Source organism: Myotis lucifugus, unplaced genomic scaffold (assembly GCF_000147115.1).
Source record: "Myotis lucifugus unplaced genomic scaffold, Myoluc2.0 scaffold_111, whole genome shotgun sequence".
Taxonomy (NCBI): Eukaryota; Metazoa; Chordata; class Mammalia; order Chiroptera; family Vespertilionidae; genus Myotis; species Myotis lucifugus.
In genome coordinates, this window is record NW_005871159.1 from 2,929,809 (window position 1) to 2,954,289 (window position 24,481).

The window sequence follows — 24,481 nt, forward strand, 5'->3', positions numbered from 1 at the left end:
AGGGAAGGGGACAGAGTTCAGGAACTCAATAGGGAGAAACCATTTTAAACGGTTTTAATCAAAGGATCTTTTTAAAACAAAAAAAACAAAAAACAAAACAAAACAGCTATCAAAATGAATCATTTTGTTTTAGTGAAAATATCAGGTGGAATCTCGGAGGGTGGGCGGGAAGAGATCAACTAAAGAACTTGTATGCATACTAGTATATGCATAACCTACAGACACAGACAATAGTGTGGGGAAGGCCTGGGGCAGGGGGCGGGCTGGAGTGGGTCAATGGGCGGATATAGGGGACATATGTAATACTTTCAACAATAAAGATTTAAAAAACAAAAACAAAAGAAAATATCTGGGAATAGTTCCATGCCAGCAGGCACTTATCCACCTGCTCAGTTATGTCTCACAAGCACCCACAGGCAGTAATTATCCCATTTTACAGATGAAATAACAAGCAGCACAAAACTTAATGGAAGTTATTTGGTAATAGAGAACAGACTCAATCCCAGTGACAATAACCAAATTGTCTTTTTTGAAAACTATCCATTCATAAGGACACTTCATTTATCCAGGAGAGTTAAGGAATGAGGCGGTATGATTTTTCAAGGTACAGCTTATTTCTCTAATCCCCACAGATCATTTTAACTATTTCAGACACAAAGCGAAATCAAAGGCTTCTCCTTTGGAAGGCAGCATGTATCTTCCCTGATGAATCTGGGTCACCAGTGCCATTGCAACACTGCCGTGGAGGGCACCGACCCGTGGGAAGGCCCGGCCTGAGCTGCCGTTCGGGTTCCCCCAGCAGGAATCCAGAGCTCTTGACCTATTCTTTCAGTGCTTACTAACTTCTTTTATGCTTTTCTAAGTTGGGAAATAATACAAAATTTTGGAGAGTCACTGAGAGTCCCTACGAGTAAGTTATTTTAATACAACTAATATCTGTTGTGGCTGCCAAAAACAGTTTACCTTTTATTCTTTTGTTAGCTTGCCAAGAATGGAGCTGTCAGAAAGGTATTACAGCTATCACCAAAACGCTGAGTGCACCTAGTTCCTCTTCCACACTGTGCCTCATTTTCTCAGGAGTGGAGAGCAAGGGTCCTATTGATAAAATGTTTGTCCTTTCTGGAACAGATCTGATGGGACTTATGACAGCCCCTAGCTTTTTTGTATACCAGCACCCCATCAATAGCTTCCACTCTCCTCCTGATTCTCTCATGGCCCCTCAATTCCTGTAGCTATTTTGTGTGCCCTCATTTGATATATTAACTGCAAGCCTACTTTTGCCCACCCCTGTATAATTATACTTCCCGTTTTTAGAATGCCGACACATTAGGCACACATCTTCTCAGCCTGTAGGGTTTAAGAGAATGAAAACGTACTTTTGTTTTTTAAGTCCTCACCTGAGGATATTTTTCTATTGACTTTGAGAGAATAGGAGAGGGAAAGAAAGAGAAATATGGATATGAGAGAAACACAGATTGGTTGCCTCCTGCACGAGCCCCAACCAGAACCCAGGCTGGGGAGGAGCCTGCAACCAAGGTATGTACCCTTGACGGGAATCAAACCCAGGACCCTTCATTTCGCAGGCTAACGCTCTATCCACTGAGCCAAACCGGCTAGGGCTAAAAGTTTACTTTTGCACACAGCACATTACTCATTGCCAGAGCTCCAGGTCAAACTCCCCCCTGGTACCACTGCCCTTTCCCCTTTGGAACTCTAAACCACTCCCATCAGGACTGGGCATTCACGTCTTTGAAAATAAGTCACAAAGATGACACTGAACTCCCCAACAGTTTTGTCTTCCCTGCAGAGAATCTTCTGCTTCGTGGCTTCAGGGTGAGGACTCCTCCCAGCACAAAGGAAGAAGTCCCTCACCAATCTCACAGCTGAGAACCAGCAAAGCCCCTCTTCTCGAGAGCAGCTTCCAATCCATGGGACCCGGGCCCCCATAGTCACACATTTTATTTATTGAACTAACCTTAAATGTTCTTCAGAAGTGATTTAGACCCTACAATAGTAGAAGTACTGCCCTGGCCCCTCTACAAACTTCTGTGCAAAGAGACTAACAAATCCCAAGGGCTGGACACCCAGGTATAAGTGGTTTCACAAGAATCCTATTAGAAAATCTCTATGGGCAAAACTGACATGATAGCCCTAACTGGTTTGGCTCAGTGGATAGAGGGTCGGCCTGCGGACTGAAGGGTCCCAGGTTTGATTCTAGTCAAGGGCATGTACCTTGGTTGCGGGCACATCCCCAGTACGGGGTGTGCAGGAGGCAGCTGATCAATGTTTCTCTCTCATCGGTGTTTCTAACTCTCTATCCCTCTCCCTTCCTCTCTGTAAAAAATCAATAAAAGATACTTAAAAAAAAAAAAAACACCTGACATGATTTAGAGGTATCTGATAAATCAGGTATTGTCTCTTCATGAAGGGGATTTGATTCAGGCTCAGAAAAGCCTGGTAGAGGGTCAATTCTGCTCCTGGACTTTCACTCACTGGCCTCCTGTGGCCATTTATCTATTTCAAATCAGCAGGGTTTGGTTTGCACAATCTTAACTGATAAAGGCTGGTGTCGCTGAAGAAGAAAACTACCTAAAGACTTAATCCCCAAAGAGTGCACAGCAGCCTGCTGCCACCTTGTGGTAGCTTGGTGCAAATGTGGGAGCAGCAAATCTTGTAGGGCAGAGTGTTTAAGGAAAACAAAATTAAATGTGTCACAGCACACAGTGTTAAAGCCATGTACACAGTACAAAAACGGCTAAGTTTATTCAAAGTCTTGGATATTTAGGTCAGAGGTTATTTAAACTGGTGCTCCTTCAAACAAAGCTTCCTTGGCCTTCATGCCTTGCTTCAGAGCATCTCCCCACCAGTGTAAAACAAAGCCCACTCTAGACCAAAGTGCTCAGAGGAAATAAAAGCCAACCAACAGAGAGGATAAACAAAAACCAGCTGTGCCCCAAAGTACTCAGAAGTCATATGCTATTTACAGCAAACAACAGGTGGCTTTGCTTTGGGATGGAAGTGGGGAATATGATCCTGTCTTTGACAACGAGAGCCCATCGTCTTGGTCCTTTCCCACTTGACTCTTGCTTTACCACACAGCAGCTTCCATTCCAAACCTTCCACCAAGTGCGGTTTCAGCTTCAGCACGTGACCCTCAACTTCGGTTTAATTAAACACTGTTATTCAGGGAATAAAGGCAAAGACCAAGATAGGGGTGAGGGTGGGGTGGGACGAGAGCTTTCTTGGCAGAGCCCCAAAGTTCAGACACAGGCCTCCTCAGATGAGGAAAATGATGCCTTCAGACACCATGACCTGGTTGTCGTCCTGCATTTTGGTCAGCGCTGCCTGGATCTCCTCTGGAGAGAAGGGCTCGTCTTTGCCCTGGTTGATGGATTCTGTGAGGCGATTCATGCCCACTGACTGGGCGTGAGCTTCCCGGAACACCTCCAAGAGGGCCACCTTGAATGCCTTCAACCTGCCCCAAACAGGAAAAAATGGGTGAAGGAGGAGTAAACAAACCCAAATGCTTTCATGCAAGATCTATGTTGGGCCCTAACTAGTTTGGCTCAGTGGATGGAGCGTAGGCCTGCGGACTGAAGGGTCCCAGGTTCGATTCCGGTCAGGGGCAAGTGCCTTGGTTGCGGGCACATCCCCAGTGGGAGATGTGCAGGAGGCGGCTGATCGATGTTTCTCTCTCATTGATGTTTCTAACTCTCTATCCCTCTCCCTTCCTCTCTGTAAAAAATCAATAAAATATATTGTAAAAAATCAATAAAATATATTTTTTTAAAAAAAGAGATCTATGTTGGGAAAGCCTAAGGGTTAGTACAGTATAGCAGTCCTCCCCACACATGCAAAAACATGCACACATGTACATGTGCCTTTGATGACTGCTCCACACACGTTTCTCCCTTTAAAACTAAACTGTTGTATTATAGAGCTTCCTGAAACCTTCTATTTGAGCACTGAGAAACAATAGCATCCTATATAATAAAAGCCTAATATGCAAATCCACTGAACGGCAGAAAGGCCGGTTGCTATGACGCGCACTGACCACCAGGGGGCAGACGCTCAATGCAGGAGCTGCCCCCTGGTGGTCAGTGTGCTCCCCTCAGTCAGAAGCTGGGCTCATGGCTGGTGAGTGAAGTGGCGGTGGCAGGAGCCTCTCCCTCCTCCGTGGTAGTGCTAAGGAGCAGTGAGCCGCACGGTAAGGAGCAGCGTGCAGGTGGGCAGTAAGGAGCAAGGGGTCCTGGACTGCGAGAGAGCACAGGCCGGGCTGTGAGGACCCCCCCCCGCCCACCTCCCCCAGTGTACAAGTTTCGTGCACCAGGCCTCTAGTTTTAAAATAAGAGGCCTTTGAGGGTGTGGGAAATTGGCATTCCCAATATACTGTTGGTAGAAATGTAAACTGGGATGGGATCTTTGGGTGGCAATTTAGCAACAAGCACTAAAATTTTAAAGTACATATCTTTTGACCCAGGAAGTCCATTTCTAGAAATTAACATTACAGCTAGCTACACTTGCACAAGTGCACAGATAAATGAGGATGTTTTACTGTAAACAGCAGATTTACTGTTTTACTGTAAACAGTAGGAACCTAAATGTCAACATTTTACACATCCATACTATGGAAACCCTGCAGTCATTAAAAAGAGATCTGTATGAGCTGATTCAAAAGTGCTTTCAGATATAGTTCAATTGTTTTCTCTCATGAGTGGAATTACAATTGATTTTAATGTTTTTTCCTAAATACTTTTCAATGTTTTCCAACTTCTTCAGTAAACATATTGTGTTGTGTGTGTTTAAGGTACTAAAAGAAAAAAGAAAAACTTAACCATGGAGTTTTTTAGGTGCCCAGTAAAAAAATTTCTCCATAAGACTATTTCTAAAACTCTGGTGGTAAAACTCTTCAACTCAAAACAAATGAATTGTCAATTTGAGTTGAAGAGATTTACCACTATAGTTTCAGGGAGTTGTATCTATAAATTATAAATATGAATATATATTTATATTTTTATATGTAAACATACCTATACCTATATCTACATCTACATATATCTCCTACTGAGAAGAGCCAAGTGTCAAAGACACAAACTCTGTCCTTGCTCTAAGACTCTTCCTCCTGACTTCACTGGGTCTTCAGGTTTAAAATTCCCACAGAGAGAATTGTTTAGAAAGCAAATGGTAAAGTGCAAACACCTAGGAATTCTGAACAAAGGGTATACAATGGGGCCTTGACTTACGAGTTTAATTCGTTCCGTGACGGAGCTCGTAACTCAAATTACTCCTATGTCAAATCTTAAAGTGAACGAGTGAGACACGTGATGCTGGGCTGATGTTGTGGCATTCACCGTGACGTTCGCTGCGCCAACTAGCGGTGAGGTATCTGAAGCTGGCTCATAACCCGAATTTTAGCTCGCAACTCAAAGCAAAAAATCGGCCGAGAGAAGGCTCGTATCTCGAAAAACTCGTTAGTCGGGACACTCGTAAGTCAAAGCCCCACTGTACAAGAGTTCTTTACAAACTACTTTTGCAACTTTTTAAAAGTTTGAAAGTATAATCAAAATATAAATGTTTTTAGAAATCTTTGGGCCTCTGGTTTTAAGCTCTGTTGACAAGCAGCTTGTTTCATATTCTCTCCCCTAGAAGAAATCCTTGCTTCAGCGGCACACATAAAATCCCTTCCCTACTCACCTGGATTCACTCAACTCCACCTCCGGGGATTCCTTGGTCTCTTGTGAGTCCACTGACTTTGGAGTTTGCACTTTAGAAGATAAATGGTGGCAGAGGGTGAGAGGACAACAAGGAAGCCATTTGCATACACACCAGAGAAGTGATCTCTGCTCCCCACCCTCACTGAGCCTGCTGAACACTATTTCCTAGAGTTATTCCGGGGCCAGGCAGGACAATTAGGGTAAAGGGAACTCTCCAATGAATGAACAATATAAGCATGTGTCAGGCAGGAGACCTCAATACACATGATCTGGGATGTTTACGCCAGGTTGGCAAAGAGCACAGTTCATCAAAAAGAGAAGCAAACAACTGCCAGAGCTTATTTTCCAGGTTCACTGAGTGTCTGAGGCTCTCTTGGGACAAACCTCTTGGACACAGGGTCCCAAGTAGAACCATATGGGAGTCCCCACAAAATGCAGTGCACAGAGCAACTAAAAATATTATCAATAGGGGATGCTCTCTTACCTTGAGGCATTTCCTTCTCTGTGTCACTGAAGTCATAAGGGTCATATGAGTCCCCATCCCCAGCATCTGAGCGATGACGCGTCTTCCTCCTAAAAGACCCATAGCAGTTAAGAAAAGCTTTAGGGAGCCCTGCCTGTATCTCTGATCATAGAGAAAAGGAACCAGAACCTTTGACAATCAAAGTCAAACACCCTGGCCGGTGTTCTCAGTGGTTAGCGTCATCCCCATGCACTTCATGGTCACAGGACCAATTCCCAGTCAGGGCACAGGCCCAGGTTATAGGTTCAATCCTAGTCAGGATGGGTACAGGAGGCAACTGGTCGGTTTCTCTCTCACATCGATGTTTCTCTTCCTCTCTCTTTTCCTCTCACTCTCTCTCTCAACTTTTCTCTCTCTCTCTAGAATCAATGGGCAGAAAAAAATACACATATGATCAAGTGAGGATTTAAAAAGCTCAGGCCTGTATAAACTGTTGCTTTTTCTGCTTCCTAATGGTTTTTCCCTATCACCCACCCTCACAGATTCAACCACAGGCCCAAGAAGAATAAATAATCTTGAGGGGAAAATTCTGAAACATACATTCAAAAACCTTCAAGTGAGTTACTGCTATTCAGCATTTCTTTAGCAGGAAAGAGGACAAAGCATCACACTAAAGACAGCAAGGGCTCGCTCATTCTCTCCTTTGTCCCAGTTACCTTCACCCTCAAGGTATGCAGGTCCAGGAACCCTTCCCCTGAAGAACCTGATGTCTACTGACTTGATTCACCCTTCCCTCTCCCCGAGCCTCAACTGAAGTCTTTTTCTCCATTTCTCTTTGCCCAATGGTACCTCTTCCTCTTCTGTTCTTGATCCTCCTGGCTTCTCTCCTCTTCATCTTCTGCCTCTGATTCATCCTCATTTTGCTTTTTACGTTTCTTCTCCTTCTCCAGAACCTAGGACCAAGCCAAGTATGGATGGGTGGTGGGAGGGGTCACTGGTGCCAGGGGATGGAATAAAGAACTCTGAATCGGAATAAAGAACTCTGAATAAGAGTCCTTTCTGTACCATCAGCAGAAATGATTCCCATGGGTCCAAGGACTCACCTAGCCTCTCTTGTCCCCAAGTCCCAGGACCAGGGGACAGGCTGCTACTCATCCTTAGAAATGCTGAGTGGTGTGTTCAATTCTTTTCACATAGTAGGTACTTAATGAGTGTTTACCAAATAAAGAAATGAATGAGAAAAAAATCCAGCCTATAATGGTTAAGTGGGAAACAATTCACGTCTTTATAAATCAGGTGTTCAATTTAAATTTAAGACTACGCCCACCCTCGAAAGAGAAATAGCCAAGAAAAGTTTATCAGACCCACGACTAAAAAGCTACAGTTCGATTGAGGGGCGGAGGCAATGAGAAAAAGGGAGTCGAGATTTCAAGTCTTGGTGTCTAAATTAACAGAGATGAAATGTCACAAGCAGAAATACGAGAAGCAAGTCTGAGAATTCAACTTGTGACATTAGTTTTTGAGGCGCCAATGGGACACCTGAAGAGGTGCCACGGGGAAAAGTATAGAAGAGGAAGATTATCAAGATCAATCCTTTGGAAACATCTACCTTTTTAAGGGGCAAAGGAAGTAGAGAAGGTATAGCACATCAATGAAACCAGAATCCCTCTGGGCTCTAGCATCGGTATTTTAAAACTCTAGCTGCTTCTCACATGCAGCTAGATTGGGAACCACTGGTGCTGCAGGTCCCAGAGAAAGGACAGAGGCCAACTGAATACTGGCAGATAGATGCTACTTTCTGCTGAAGACCCAAACACAGCTGACGGCCAGGGGAGGCTGTGAAGCCAAGCACCAATGGTTTCTTCAGAAGGATCTCTCAGCCAAGCACCTGAATCCTCACCTTTTTGAAGTAAGCGTACTGGACCAACTCCACAGCTTCCTCTGCATCCTGCAGGTCCACAGTCTTGCTCATGCGGGCCTTGGCATGGGCCGTGGCCAACCGAATCAGGGTTTCCAGGGTCCGGGCTGTAACTGGGGAGGTCTGGGGGAGAAAACGAGAATTCCTTGTCCAGAATTACACATATTATTTAGGCATGCCCATCATTCCCACCGCACCGATAAGGAAATAATGACACTACCAGAAAAGCTCTAGGAGGTCCAAGCAAAGGATTCAGAGCTCTGTATTCTCTACAAATACCATATGAAATTCAGAAAGATGAAAATTATCATGGAAATATGTGTGAGAGAGAGCTGAGGGAGGGAGGAGTAGGTGAACAGGAAAGAAGAAAATTAAGCATCTTGCAGCTGGAAAAGTAAAAAAAAGAAAAAAAAAAGAAAAGCCTAGAAGGAGTACCAAAGTGAAGGAAGAGTCCCTTACTGCAGGCCTAATGCACCAATAACTTTGTTTTTGCATTCCTTGTGTCATTAACGCTCTTCATTACTAAAAAAGTTTTATAGATGACAAAAATGGGACTCAAATAACTTGTCCAAGGCCACGCTAATGAGGGGCGTGAAAGAGGACACATTTTTAAAAGTTGGATGAACTCACTAAGTCCAGAGGAGCAGAACTCTGACAAGTTCTTATCAAACGGTTCTCAAAGGAGAGGAGGGTGCATGCAAAACTGGGGTGCCTTCACCTTTTTAAACTGTTATTGTCTGAACAGGGTCCCTGGCCTAAGGAACCAGAATGTCTGTGTTCCTTAGCACACAGGACTAGACACCTGTACTTTTTTTAAGTTCCAGGTGCTTCTGATGTGCCCTCCTCGTTAAGCATCCCTGACTTTATCCAACTTTCTCATTATTTTACGAATAACGAAACTGTGAGCAGAGAGGTGAAAGATCCAAAAATTAGCTGGAAACCTCGGGCCAGGACGAAGGGCTATACTACCACACCTCCCGCTGTCTGATGCACCAGTGAAGTATGTGGTCACTTCTACTTTCAAGTCTTTAAAATTATCATTTAAACCCAAGCTGACATTCAAAAACAAATGTATTTATATTTATATAAGTTAACTAAAACTTTTAATGATTTAGAAAGCTACCAGAGTTTGGAGTTTATGTGCTCCATTATAGCTCTGGTTGGTATATTATGTGCAGTGAGAGGCCTTTGACACACTGGAGTGTATTCATATGTGAGAAACTTAAAAAGAAAGGGAGTTGTTTAATTGAAGAAGACAAGTCATACAAAATCTCGAGAAAACAACACTGAGACCCATGGGTAGGCATCACAGTGAAGCAGGTTTAAGCTCGATAAGTAGAAGACTATCGTAACATTTCAATGCAGTGATATACTAGGCATGTTCTCCCTGGGGTGTCAATGAAGTTCCAGAAGGAATTCTAGAAAACAGAATTCCTGTCCTGGGTGAGGCTGAAGTAGATGATGTGGGATCACATAGAATCCAAGAGTCTATGTCTGTATTGCAGAATGAGGGTTTTGAACTTGGGTTTCTTTGTAAAATCCTGTATGAACTAAACTGCCCCAAAAGATTTAGATAAACTCATGGGCTGGTATGTAAGGTTTCTAGAAATAGCTTTGGAAAATCATCACAGTTGTCCAACTGCAAGTCATCTGTCAAAGTACAGCTCAAATATCACACTCTGGGAATCCTTTCATGATATTCATAACCTTCTGGAATGTCTAAAGGAAAAGTTGATGCTTCTTCATCTGTCTCCAACAATCTCACATGCAGTCATCTTCAAGTACCACATTGTGGTATATATTTATAAATATGTATGCATGATCTTTCTACCTGCCTTTCTGCCTCCCCAGCCCAGATCTGAGCTCTTATTTTAACACTGCCTATAAGAATAGACTCATTCAGTTCCCAGAAGTGGCTCACGTTTGCTAAATAGACCACAGATTCTGGAGGCCAACATCATCTGAACTGATCAGATACATATTATCTCGGGGGTTCTTATTTCATTTTCCTTTGTAAAAGGAAATGATTACCATTGTGTCAAGACCAGAAGGAAAAGGTAAAGAATCGCTACGTTAAAATGGCTACAGAGCCCCAGATAGTAAGGACTCTTCCCAGCCACATGCTTAAGGGACTCCAGGGCCCTCTTGTCCTTGGGGACTCACCCTGGCGGTGTCGGAGCTCATGCTGTCCTGGCTGCGCAGGCGTGAGTACTCCTCTGCGATGTAGGTGGCCGACTCCTGCGTTAGGATGGGCTTGATGATTTTGGCCACGTGGATGTACTTCTTCATGAAAGCCGCACTCACCATCTTCTCCCTAGACCCACACACAGTGAACTCCCGCCCTGCCACACCTCAGCACCTGCCTGAGACGGTGGCTCTGCCTCTCCTCAGAGAAGACAAGATCAAGTGGCAAAGCAGAGACAGCCTAGAACCCATTATCATAAATCTCATATGGAGCATGTCCAAGGCCCTTTCACATATTTTTATTTAATTCTACAGGTATCATTTAGGTATTAATGTGAGTTAAGAAGTTTAGGTATTATTTGCCCTATTTCAAACATGGGAAAAGTATGGCGCAGAGAAGCTTAGTAGACTCAAATCAGTTTTCTGACTTGAAACTTTATGTTCTTAAACCAACAGGTTTGAAGATGATGTTTCCTACTGCACTGTGGCCAAAAATAGACATATAAGAGCTCACATTTCATGCTTTGAGCATCTGGTCACAAGTTTCCTTTATCCAAATCGACTTGCAAAGCCTCCAGGGCTTGCCATCTCCTGACCCTTCACCATGAACTCAATATAAATAGCTACATGACGCGCAATCCTTCACAAGATGACATCACACCCACAATCAGTTAGGCATGTCATCAATCTTCTATTTTAGGAAAAGATCAGAACCTAAGCTTAATCACCCACAAACATTTATAAGGCAACTGGCCAGGAAAAGGGGAGTCTCTGTGGATCCAGAAGAAAACAGGTCCACATGGTTATGATTCCAGCATAATCTTAGCCTGGACAGCATAAATATATACACACGCCCTAATATGATACAATATTAGATACACACGTTCTATTATGACACAAATTTCAGTTTCCCTCAAGGGACAGGTCTGAGAAATGCTCACTTTTTCTTCCTATGCCCGTGCAGAAGGTTGTCATGCTTCTCATAAATCTGGGTGTCCTGCTGGTCGTCTTGGCTAAAGTTGGGATCATCTGTGGCCAACATTTCCACAGCACTACCCAAAGGCATAGCTAGAAAACCCAAGGGGAGAGAAAGGAGAGTAAGAAAGAGCTTAACCAGGGAACTGCACAGGAAGGAAGAGAAAGACTCACAAAGCAAGGACCCCCAAGGAAACAGACATGCCGAGGCCAAAAGTAAGGAAGGTGGAACCACCTGGCCCACAGAAGATGCTCAAAGGTGTTCCCAGGCCCAGAAATGGACAAAAGACACACCTCAGGATAACCTCCAGTGAGCAGTAAAAGGAGGTGGCCAGGCCAGGAATGGCATCTTCGACATCAACCCAGACACACCCCACCACCTGGATTGGGCATCAGATAAGGAGATCAGTTTAGGCTCCCTTCTCTCCCTTACTCTTCTCATGGTCTCACCATCTCCATCCTGCTCCCCTGGTGTCCTATAACGGTGCATCCTAAGGACATGGTCAGAGATCTCCCGATCCTGCTCAGGGTCCATCTGGTCCAGCATGATGAAGAGTAAGTCAAATCGGGATAGCAGTGAGTCCTGCAGCCCAATGTTCTCCATAGGGGTCTTGTACTGATCATACTGGGAACACAAGAGAAAAGGAAAGTGGAGGCAACAATCAATAGAAAGGACAAGGAGGCTGGATTGATTCTGGGAGTGAGAATGAAAGACTAGGCCTTAGAGAAAAAAAACAGAAGCAGTGAAGTAGAAAATTTTAACACTATTAAAATAGTAATTCACCTCTACCCACAACCCTTCTCTAACTGAAGCTCAGCTGACCTGAGTGACTCCAGGCCCCACCTCCTTCCCAGGAAACAGAGCCCCACCTCCTAGCGTAGGTGCCTCCATCAGGCTGTGTGTGGATCTCAAAACCAGCCTCCTCCTCCTCCCCAAGCTTTATTCTGCTCCTCTCGTTCCCAAAGCAGGACCAACCCTGAAGACAAGCTGGCTAAACCAGAGAAACTTAGAAACTTTGGAGTCCCTTACTCAGAAAGTAATGAGTAAAATGAAAATTATCAATAATCTAAATTATGTTTTAAGAATCATAGGAGCCCAGCTGGCATGGCTCAGTGGTTGAGCGTCAACCTATGAACCAGGAGGTCACGGCTCGATTCCCAGTCAGGGCACATTCCTGGGTTGCAGGCTCCAGCCCCAGGGTGAGGCGTGCAGGAGGCAGCTAATCAATGATTCTCTCATCATTGATGTTTCTAGCTCTCTCTCCCTCTCTGAAATCAATAAAAAAAAAAAAAGAAGAAGAAGAAGAAGAAGAAGAAAGAATCATAGGAGTTTTCCCCTGGGAGTCAAGAATCTCTGTATTCTTATCTTTCAATTCAGGACCCACTAGGGCCCAGTGATGCCGAACCTACGACACGCATGTCAGAGGTGATACGCGAACTCATTGTTAAATGGCATTTAAATATATAAAATAAATATCAAAAATATAAGTCTTTGTTTTACTATGGTTGCAAATATCAAAAAATTTCTATATGTGACACGGCACCAGAGTTAAGTTAGGGTTTTTCAAAATGCTGACAAGCGGAGCTCAAAAGGTTCACCATCACTGCACTAGGCTGATGCCGGCCCTCGCACATACACTTCAGAGGGCCTAACAATCTTGGGGGTAAGATTAATAATCATTCTGATGACCATGTTCACATTTCAGGACTTGCCATTTTCCCCTATATTTCCCTATAATTCAATTCTTCAGAATAATGTAAACATACATTAGCATTCATTTAAAAACCTATGGTTTCAATGCACACTATGAACTAGAACCAACCTGTGGAACCTTTCCAAACCATAGTTACCAAAAGCCCTAACTCAGAGAGATTTGGATTCAGAAACTCTAGGCTAGAAATCAGGCACCTGTATACTTAAACACCACCAAAACAGGTATTCCCACACACTGTGAGGTAAATTGCCAGAGCACAGCACAGGCTCTGGTTCAAAGCCCGGCTTTGCCATTTTCTAGTTTGTGACTCTTGAGCAAGTTACTTAAACTCTTATGCCTCCATTCTCTCATCTGTAAAATAAGGACACTACCTACACCTCACAGGAGTTATTGTGAGGATGAAAGGAGTTGATAAATATAAAGCATTTATAAGTATTAGTTAACAGTATTATTATGACACAATCTTTATGGAGGGCAATTTGGCAATCTCTACCAAAATAATGCATTTAACTCAATCTAGTAATTCCATTACTAGGTATTTATCGTACAAGCATACTCCCAAATGTATAACAAAACGCAAATGAAGGGATTTTGTTGCAGCTTCATTCACAAAGGGATAGTAGCAAATGCCCATCAAATAGAGACTAGTTAAAAAAATTTACTGTTGCCGAAACCGGTTTGGCTCGGTGGATAGAGCGTCGTCCTGCGGACTGAAGGGTCCCAGGTTCGATTCCGGCTAAGGGCATGTACCTGGGTTGCGGGCACGTCCCCAGTGGGAGATGTGCAGGAGGCAGCTGATCGATGTTTCTCTTTCATCGATGTTTCTAACTCTCTATCTCTCTCCCTTCCTCTCTGTAAAAAAAAACCAATAAAATATATTAAAAAAAAAAAAATTTACTGTTAATCCATACAATGAAATGCTAGACTATTTTAAAAAAAAAAGGCAAGCTCAGCAAACCTCAAGCAGAATAAATATAAGATTACATCTAAAACCCAAAGATAGATTAATCTTTAACATGGAGCTAGTGCATTGTTGGTACATGCTTAATTTTTGTTCCTGAAACATTCGGGAGCTGTTAGTGGCTATCTCTTGGGAAAAAAATAGAATTTCCATATTGTACCTCTCTGTTCTGTATATAAATCCTCCTACCACATGTACATAGTACTTTCATTTTAATGTCAGTACAGGTTACCTGGAAAGTGAGACTGCAGGTCATTTTTGTTTTTGTCTTTGTACTTCTGAAAAGTTACTTTAAATAAGTAACTTTCTAGGGGATTCTGATGTGTACAAGTGGGTGAGGAACCATGGCCCTAAACCAGTGATGGTGAACCTATGACACGTGTGTTAGAGGTGACACGCGGACTCTTTTGGTTGATTTTTCTTTGTTAAATGGCATTTAAATATATAAAATAAATATCAAAAATATAAATCTTTGTTTTACTATGGTTGCAAATATCAAAAAATTTCTATATGTGACACGGCACCAGAGTTAAGTTAGGGTTTTTCAAAATGCTGACATGCTGAGCTCAAAAGGTTCACCATCACTGCACTAGGCTGATGCCGGCCCTCGCACATACACTTCAGAGGGCCTAACAATCTTGGGGGTAAGATTAATAATCATTCTGATGACCATGTTCACATTTCAGGACTTGCCATTTTCCCCTATATTTCCCTATAATTCAATTCTTCAGAATAATGTAAACATACATTAGCATTCATTTAAAAACCTATGGTTTCAATGCACACTATGAACTAGAACCAACCTGTGGAACCTTTCCAAACCATAGTTACCAAAAGCCCTAACTCAGAGAGATTTGGATTCAGAAACTCTAGGCTAGGAATCAGGCACCTGTATATTTAAACACCACCAAAACAGGTATTCCCACACACTGTGAGATAAATTGCCAGAGCACAGCACAGGCTCTGGTTCAAATCCCGGCTTTGCCATTTTCTAGTTTGTGACTCTTGAGCAAGTTACTTAAACTCTTATGCCTCCATTCTCTCATCTGTAAAATAAGGACACTACCTACACCTCACAGGAGTTATTGTGAGGATGAAAGGAGTTGATAAATATAAAGCATTTATAAGTATTAGTTAACAGTATTTTATGACACAATCTTTAAGGAGGGCAATTTGGCAATCTCTACCAAAATAATGCATTTAACTCAATCTAGTAATTCCATTACTAGGTATTTATCGTACAAGCATACTCCCAAATGTATAACAAAACGCACATAAAGGGATTTTGTTGCAGCTTCATTCACAAAGGGATAGTAGCAAATGCCCATCAAATAGAGACTAGTTAAAAAAATTTACTGTTAATCCATACAATGAAATGCTAGACTATTTAAAAAAAAAAGGCAAGCTCAGCAAACCTCAAGCAGAATAAATATTACATCTAAAACCCAAACATAGATTAATCTTTAACATGGAGATAGTGCATTGTTGGTACATGCTTAATTTGTTTCCTGAAAACATTCGGGAGCTGTTAGTGGCTATCTCTTAGGAAAGAAATAGAATTTCCATATTGTACCTCTCTGTTCTGTATATAAATCCTCCTACCACATGTACATAGTACTTTCATTTTAATGTCAGTACAGGTTACCTGGGAGGTGAGACTGCAGGTCATTTTTGTTTTCGTCTTTGTATTTCTGAAAAGTTACTTTAAATAAGTAACTTTCCAGGGGATTCTGATGTGTATGAGTGGGTGAGGAACCATGGCCCTAAACCAGTGATGGCGAAACTATGACACTCATGTCAGAGGTGACATGCGAACTCATTTTTTTGGTTGATTTTTCTTTGTTAAATGGCATTTAAATATATAAAATAAATATCAAAAATATAAATCTTTGTTTTACTATGGTTGCAAATATCAAAAAATTTCTATATGTGACACGGCACCAGAGTTAAGTTAGGGTTTTTCAAAATGCTGACACGCTGAGCTCAAAAGGTTCACCATCACTGCCCTAAACCAAGGACAGCAACAAGAGGGCCTAAAGATAATAAGCTTACTTTGGTCTTTGGCCTGTTGTTTCCCTGGGTTACCTAAACTAAACTTCTCAGTCCAGTTATCCAGCAAAACTAAATGAAGGTGAGGACAATGGTTAAGTGCCTGATTCCACTGACCCTGCCATAGACGGGGTTGGCTGCTGCCAAAACACTGCAGCGGGCGTTCAGTCGAGCGTGGATGCCAGCCTTGGCGATAGTGACTCGACCCTGCTCCATCACTTCGTGGATGGCCGTGCGGTCCATATCAGACATCTTGTCAAATTCATCAATGCAAACCACACCACGGTCAGCCAGGACCATAGCCCCCGCTTCCAGACGGCGTTCCCCTGGGAAGTAGGGAGACAAATATACATGCTATAATCCAGGTTGTAGGGGACAGAGGGAGAGATTTCAACCCCCTCCTGGGACCCTCTTACTGTCCCACATGAGAATATAGTGATGTCAGCAACTAGAGACTTAAGGAATCCCTGGTGGGTAATTCCTTGCCCCACTTTGACCCCTAAGCAGCAAGACTCCAACCAACTTCCTTTATAGATTCTTCTCTCTTCATCCTCATCCTCAAGTAATTTCCCAAGTAGATCTGTTCTCTTTTCACTAGTCTTCAAACTCCTTCCTCTAATTTAGGAAACAGTACAATCTTCGTTTTCATTTCCCTTCCAATTTGCTTTCTCCTCAAAAACTCTTTTAAATAGCCTTCTAGGAGACATTCTTGTCAATAGAGGGTCACCCAAACTTAAATAACTCACCCACTGTTGTCCGACACTCAGTTCTCTACATGCTTGGTCTCACTGCTAGACATCTGCCAAGGACCTTACACCCTCTCTTACCTGTTTCCTGGTCTGTGGTGACAGCAGCCGTCAGACCCACTCCAGAGGAGCCCCGGCCAGTGGTAGGGATAGCCCGGGGTGCAGTGCAAAGCACATACCGCAGCAGCTGAGACTTGGCAACCGATGGGTCTCCTGTAATTGGATAGGGGCAGTGGTGACTCTCTAAGAAAGTTTCCACATCCCCAAGTTATGAGTTTTTAGAACAGCTCTTGACATAACAAATATATAGTTATTTATTAACAGTATTTTCTTCACTTTCTCTTTATCATTTGCAGAAAAACATATTTTAGATATATAAACCAGGAGACCTTTACGGGACTAAAATGCAGCCCGGTACAGGTTATAGAGTCCTCAACCACACTCCACTAGGGAAGACCAGGCGTCGAGAGCAAATCCCAGCACCATACCTATAAGAAGAATATTGATGTCCCCACGGATGTGGCTGCCGTTTTCCAGGTCACGCTCCACCCCTCCCAAGAGCAGGCAGAGGATTGCCTTCTTGACATAGTCATGCCCATGGATACTGGGGGCCAACGACTTGGCCAGCTGGTCAAAGATATCCTACAGGGTGTGAAAGTCTAATGAGATTCCATGGGATTGTGCTGAGCTCACTTTACAATGTAGCCTATTCAAAATGCTTGAAGATATACACAAACACAAATACAAATACTGTTTCTGATAGTAAAATCTTCCTCTCTAAGACAAATCTCATTGATCAGATCATTTTCAAAGCAGTTACAGAGGAAGCCTAGATTCCAAAACTTGCTTAGTTTAATCTTTAAGAAAAAAAGTGATCCCTCATCAAAACTGAAACCTGCTTATCTTTATACTCTCCACTCATACTAATCATAAATGATCATAATTTTTAAGCCAGAAGAAGTGTTTCCAGTTTCAAAACATTTTAGGTTCAATAAAAATATGTATTGTGCTTCAGCAGTAACCTATGTCACACATGCATTATATTTTGTTCAATTCTAAATGTTAACATTTTCTTTAAAAAGAAAAATGTTTCTGAGAACTAAAACAAATAAAACCACCATTTTAAATTCAAGTAGCAATGTATCACTAATGTCTTCAGTAAAGACTCATTGGCACACTGATATTCTAAATCCTATTCTTGAGAGCTTGTTTGGAGGTTCTAGCAGGGGAGCGCAGCTACTCGTATACCCTTGACCGAAAAGACCGGTCCTCTCCTCGGGGGGGAAGGTCGTCCTCTTCGACCGAGCGCGCAGCTTCGGGAGGGACGCACATGGATCGGTGAGGGAGGAGGGGGACACCCGCCTAGCCAGCCAGATCAGCCGAATCAACCCTGGCGATCAATGGGGTGACAGATGTCGCAGCCAGATCGCCCTCACATCCTCTAAATCCTATTCTTTATTTATATTAGGTTCACTTAGCAGCCCAGCAGGTAGCACAACAGAAATATTAAAGAATAAACAGCAAAAACACCCTGTTGCTCACTGATTGGGTCAAAACTAGAAGCTAGCACCAAAGGCTTCAGAGGAAAAACCTCAACCTTCCTCCTGGTCCAGTACAAAGATGGCCATGCCCAACACAACCCGTACAATTGCATTCCCACCCTCCACGCCCCGAAGGACACCCAGACCTTGGAGCGGGTTTTGCTGAACTTCTTGATCTTGGCTATATCCTCCGCAGAGAATGAAGGCTGAATGTCCTTGCTCATTTGCTTCACATTGCAGGCGATCAGAACGGTCCTAGGACAAAGAGGAGAATTAAGAGAAAGCCTGCTATTTTCAATTCCTAACATCAGAGCCTTTTTAAGTTAATAATCTAGAATATCAAATTTTTTTTAAAAAGAAAGCTGTTCTGAATTAAATAATTGATTCTCTCTTCATCTATGACCTAAACATCTGGCAATGCCTCAACTCAGGAATGCATCTCCTGCTAACCCACAGAGTTTCAAGTAGAAGTGTATATAGGAAGGAGGTGAGGTGGGAAAATGTGAGATACTCCCAGGTAAGCCATGAGGCTATAATCATATTACCAGTACCTCCCACTTTCAGCATGAGAGAGTATTACCAGTTTTATATTATAGAAAACAGGTATCCCATCTCCCCGGCAGATAGTGTGCTCCACCTGTTATAACTCTTTGGAACATGGCAAACTGGAGAGAGAATACTACCAAATATGGAAGCTGCCAGCAGCATTCCAAACACTTCATGACTGACCCTTTACCTGAAGGTCCCAGAGGTGTAGCCTCCCTTCTTTCCGGGAAGGCAACGGTAGGTCCCCACCACCTGGATTCTGTCACCAGGCTTCACTTTATCCACCAGGTCATTATCCAGAATGACATCCACAGAGCGAGGAAGCTGGCCAGCTGGGGCCTTCTCTGGCATTTCCTGGATAGTGATGGTTTGGTGGTCCTTGTAGACAGAAAGGCCATATTCTGTCTCAAGGGGATTGTTCTCCTCATCCTGGAAAAGGCACACAGAAAAGCACAGTTATCTCAGCTCTGTCTTAGAAATACCACACTAATTTGTGGTGGGAAACAAGTACAATTTGATGACTTCATGATTTCAACATCCAGAAGCAAAAAAGCCAAATATCTTCTCCAGCTTTTCCAACCTTATCTAATAACAAACCATCTAGATGAAAGAGGCAATCTCTAGTCTGAATGGACCACAGCTATATAACATCTAAATTAAGATCCTTCCCCTACTAACGCTGAATATATACTTTCACCATGATGCAGTATTTCCACTCCTATGTAATACCCAACAAAAGCCTTGTTCTACAAAGTTAACAGTAGTACTATTTCTGATGACCAAGTTAGACAATATCCAAATGCCAGCAACAGAATGATTAAATAAATGTGGTATACTCACACAAGTCAACTATACAATGAAATATACCTACACACAAGGATAAATCTCACAAACAGAAGCCAACACAAGAGTATTTATTTAAATAAAATATAAAAATAGGCAAAAATAATTTATACTGCTGGACATGAGGATAGACTAACAGGGCAGTGTGGGCCCTCAAGAGGGACTTTTGATTGCTGGTAAGGTTGTTTCCTGTTCTGGATGCTGATTTTATTGGTATTCATCAAGTTGTATGCTGCTGTATGTGTATTCAACTTTAGTAAAGACACTTTTAAAGTTTTACTTACTTGCCATTTGAGTTTTCAAGAAAAAACACAACACTTACTAAATGTTTACTATGTGCGAAACACTGCTATTATTTCATGGAATTATCTCATGTAATCATCACAACTCAGTAAAGCAGGTATATTTCACATTTTATAACAGATTATAAAAACTGAGGCTGGGAGCAGTTAAATAAGTTCCCTAAGATCACACCATAAGTACTGGAGCCAGGACTCAAGGCAGACATAACTCCAAAATCCAAGCTCTAAGCACTACAGTAGACACACCTCCAAAGGCCTGGTCTGGTGTATTTCACAGCTCAAGCAAAGAAGCTTGGCCACAGTAATTGGTAGGAGAGTACTCCTTGAATACTTCCTGCAGAAGAAAGTCTAGAAAGGGGGATTCTAGAGAGCAGGATTACTTAGACAATGCAAGTGGCCTAAAAGTAAAAAGACATGGGTCCCATCGTTAGAATCATCACTAAGACATAAGCAAGTCACTTAACCTCTCCAAACTTCAATATATCATCTGGAGATAGACTAAATGACTCTAAAGCAAGTTGCAGTAATAATTCTAAGATACTCATTGTTGTTTATATAGTAAGAGGAATGCTAAGGTTCCTCTACCAGTTAATAATATTGAAGACAAGAACTGGGTCTTATTTATACGTGTGTCCTCCACAGTGCCTAACAATTCTTTGGATACAGCAGCTCTCAATGAAAATTAATGGTGGGGACAGCTCTTCTTTGATAGAATGAGTTCAAACATCAAGTAATCAATAGCAATAATCTTCTTTTGTCTCATTAAGTAAAGCTTCACGCCATTCTCAATTCAGATCAACCTGCACACTAAGAATAAAGTCATTGCTTAGGCCAACCTTCTCTCAAACCTGTAGTAAAATGCCCGCAAAGAGCACATAGTAATGTTGTAGCATAGGTATTTTCCATATTAATCTATAAAATTATATCCTTCCATAATTTTCTACAGTGAATATTTATTCTTATAAAAAAAATTTGTGAACTTTCCATATTAAGTTCTGGCTAACAATCAATCTTTCCTTTAGATTAATCCTCAGTCCTAACTTTCACCCTATTTTCTTTTAGAAGACTTCAGATGTTACCCAATTACTTGCATTAAAAGACATATTTGACTACAACCTCCAAAGAGGTTCAATCAATTCATTCCCCTCACCTTGGTGGGGTAGACAGAGCTGGAAGGAAAGGCCACCAGGGTGGTGAGATCAGAGTAATGTCGCTCTATGGTCTTCTTTGTAGCAGGACAGTAGTGGACACTGCGGACAACTTTGGGACGAACTAGAGAGCCTAGGAATGGAAAACATGCATATGAAGTCATCCAACTAGACCAGTGATGGCGAACCTATGACACGCATGTCAGAGGTGACACGCGAACTCATTTTTTTGGTTGATTTTTCTTTGTTAAATGGCATTTAAATATATAAAATAAATATAAAAAATGTAAGTCTTTGTTTTACTATGGTTGCAAATATCAAAAATTTTTTATGTGACACGGCACCAGAGTTAAGTTAGGGTTTTTCAAAATGCTGACACACCGAGCTCAAAATGTTCGCCATCACTGAACTAGACAGTCATAAAGGTGGGACCTAACCCAGGCAAGCCTATGATGACTCCAAATACTAATGTCCCAACTAGCTTAAGCTGTTTCAGTAACACGTGTCATGTATTCATCTTTACATTTCTATACAGAACATCACCATACCCATGTAAAACTTTAAGTACAACCGATCCCAAATGAGATAGCAGGAGTTCAGGGTTAGAAAGAGGAGATTGCCAAGAGCCAAGACTCCTCCCCTCTCAGCAGAATTCAGCATCCTGCGAGCACAGGTGGCCACTCAAGGTCCTCCTAATCACTCGGAGCTCCTCCAACTTTCACCTGGTAACTTAAATGCTCCGCCTTTCTGGTACCACAAGCTACCAGCTCTACTCCACCTCTCCTGCTTTCCCAGGCCCTGTCAGTCCACCCCACCTCCATTCCCTCAGACCTTTACTTTAACACACTCACACTTGGTGACAATGCCCTCCACACAGACGACACAGCTGAGGAAGACGGAGGTGAGAGTCCGGGGGGAGACATGCTTGGAGCCAAAGCTGCCCTCCAACCCTACGTAGAACTCCTCATACTGCTTGGCGTAGGTAGCATCAATGGAGGCTACAAAATCCTTTAAGGCCCGCTGGAAGGCAACCAGCTCCTCAAAGGCATTGTTCAGGAGCCTGCATATGGACAAGAGAAAGAATAATTAGGCAGAGAGCAGAACTCAAAAAAGCTGACCCTCAAAACAGAAGTGGACATTCTGAAACGATGAAGGCCAAGGAGGAAAATCTGGCTCCTACTTTGTCCTCCCATCCTACAAGACTCAGGATACTCAACTAAACATGGAAGGGGGAGCACTTAAGAGGAAAATGCCTACCACCTACTTTTGGGAGAGAAAAGGATAGGAGCAGGGCCCTGGCTGGTGTGGCTCAGTTGGCTGGAGCGTACACCAAGAGGTTGTGGGTTCGATTCCAGGTCAGTGCACATACCTAAGTTGCAGTTTTGATTCCTGGTCGGAGTGTGTATGGGAAGGCAACTGATCGATGTTTCTCTCTTCTTCTCCCTCCCTCTAAAAATCAATAAGCATGTCCCTCCGGTGAGGATATAAAAAAACAACAACATAGGAGCAGGTGAGGCAAAGAGGGCTTCAAGGTAAAAAAGTATTTCACCCAGGTCCTCTCCTGGGAAGCCAGTTCCCATATGGGGAAGAGAAGGGAGCCATTCTCACCCAGAGCCAGGATATCTATCCCCTTGGAAACACTTGCCACTCACCGATTAGCCCTCTTCTCATTTTTTCTGCGCAGATCATTCACGTTAACAATCAGCCGGTATTGGTTGTCACTGATCAGCTCCCGAACTTTGCTCTGATAAATTCCCTGGTCTTCCTGCAAAAGAGCCACCACCATATACACTGAGTGGCCAGATTAATATGACCGGCCAGATTATTAAGACCACCCCATCAGTACTTCATTGACACTTTCAAAAATACTGAATATTGAAAACTTCCTAAGCAAATACTCTCAAATTTTCATTATTATTATTATTTGCATAACTAATTCACTTCATTATACTGATGGGGTGGTCATAATAATCTGGCCACTCAGTGTATAACAACAGCCACAATTCAAAAATGTTTTTCAAGAGAGGCAGCTCTCACAGCAAGATAAATGCCCATCTCTGCAGCAGAGCTGAAGGCCCATCTCTCCCATATCTTCGCTCGCTAGCCTCCGATTCCACCTACACCCAAAGGGGACAGTGTGGGGTTATTACTTCCTCACAGTCCATGCTGTTATTCCTATGAACAACAGCTTTCTGTACGCAGTCACTTCTCAACCTTTCAAGTGCAATAAATACAAACCTTGTCAAAGTGTAAATGAAACGGGCTTTTAATACTCATGTTAAAATGAATGTTCATTTTAAAGTTACATACAGGATTAAAATGTTTTGTTTCCCGACCATCTGTATAATACAGAAAGAGTTCTCGGATCCGGACCTAAAGGAGTTGGGAGCCCTAGCTATGTGTTTACAGGCCCAGCAGCAACCGCCCTTCAAGATGCTTTACCAACATCCTACGGCTTCCGATCTCGGGTTGCACACGAGACCCTTTACGTGTATTACAACCACCTTCCCTTGGCATCTCACTCAGTATTGAAAAAGAATACAGCCCAATTAGGAAGTCTCCCTCCCAACAGGAAGTCACTCTCTAAGCCTGGGGACCCTAAACGCGGCGGATCACCACCTTACGGTAGCGATGCTTCCCCGCCCCCCAACCCCCACCCCACCCAACCTCCCCAAATCAAGAGAGCCGGGAGTGACTCCCAAAAAGTCCATGTGGCCTTTGCCATCTTGTTTGTCCCCGAAGGAAGCCTGTCAAATTTCGCGCGACCCAGCCATCACTTGTACTTAGGAGAAAGTTACAGGACCGCTCGCTAAGGTTCACCAGCAGAGAACCAGCTGAGGACTGACTCCACCGCGAGAATATGTGGAAGACTCCTGCGCCCGCCGGCTCGGCCGCGGCACCTGCAGGCCAGGCGGGCCTCCCACGGCCCGTCCGCCTCCCCAGGCTCCATGCTCAAGAACCTCGCGACTCGAGCCTCTCTCACCTCGTCATCCAAGAAGTCCAGGTAATCTCTCTGCGCCTCCCGCAGCTCCACATCGTCCAGTACCACGGTCCCGGCCATGCTTGTCAGTTCTACCCGAGCCCCGCGTAGGTTCTAGGATGCCCCCGCCTTGGCGCGAAACTTCCGAACTTTTCCCGCCACCAAAAGTTACCACGAGGAAGGGGCGGGGTCTCTGGGAGGATAGGCACATTCTGATTGGCTGATTCCTCTTACCCAGACTAAATGCTATCCAATAGAGAGCTGCTTCTTCTTCGCGTTTACTAGCGGCGCCTCGCGACGGCGGGAAATGGATCATCCGGGGTTTATCCCCGCCTTGTTCCGCCCTCACTGACGGGAAAACTGACCAATGGGGCCGAAAAGAGTCTTGTAGATCCT

At 43.2% G+C, this 24,481-nt stretch overlaps 1 protein-coding gene across 1 annotated transcript; it reads right to left on the bottom strand.

Moving 5' to 3' along the window:
• Nucleotides 1-2,721: 2,721 nt before the first annotated feature.
• On the bottom strand, nt 2,722-24,251 carry MCM3 (minichromosome maintenance complex component 3). Its single transcript, XM_014459629.2, has 17 exons — nt 24,089-24,251; nt 22,758-22,870; nt 21,957-22,165; nt 21,108-21,238; nt 19,003-19,241; nt 18,413-18,521; nt 17,214-17,367; nt 16,807-16,938; nt 16,097-16,305; nt 11,705-11,879; nt 11,221-11,347; nt 10,259-10,409; nt 8,078-8,218; nt 7,027-7,130; nt 6,199-6,287; nt 5,695-5,764; nt 2,722-3,475 (listed from the first exon to the last, which is right to left on the bottom strand). Exons 1-17 carry the CDS (start codon nt 24,164-24,166, stop codon nt 3,277-3,279), a joined length of 2,430 nt encoding a protein of 809 aa, XP_014315115.1. The 5' UTR covers nt 24,167-24,251; the 3' UTR covers nt 2,722-3,276.
• Nucleotides 24,252-24,481: the final 230 nt, after the last annotated feature.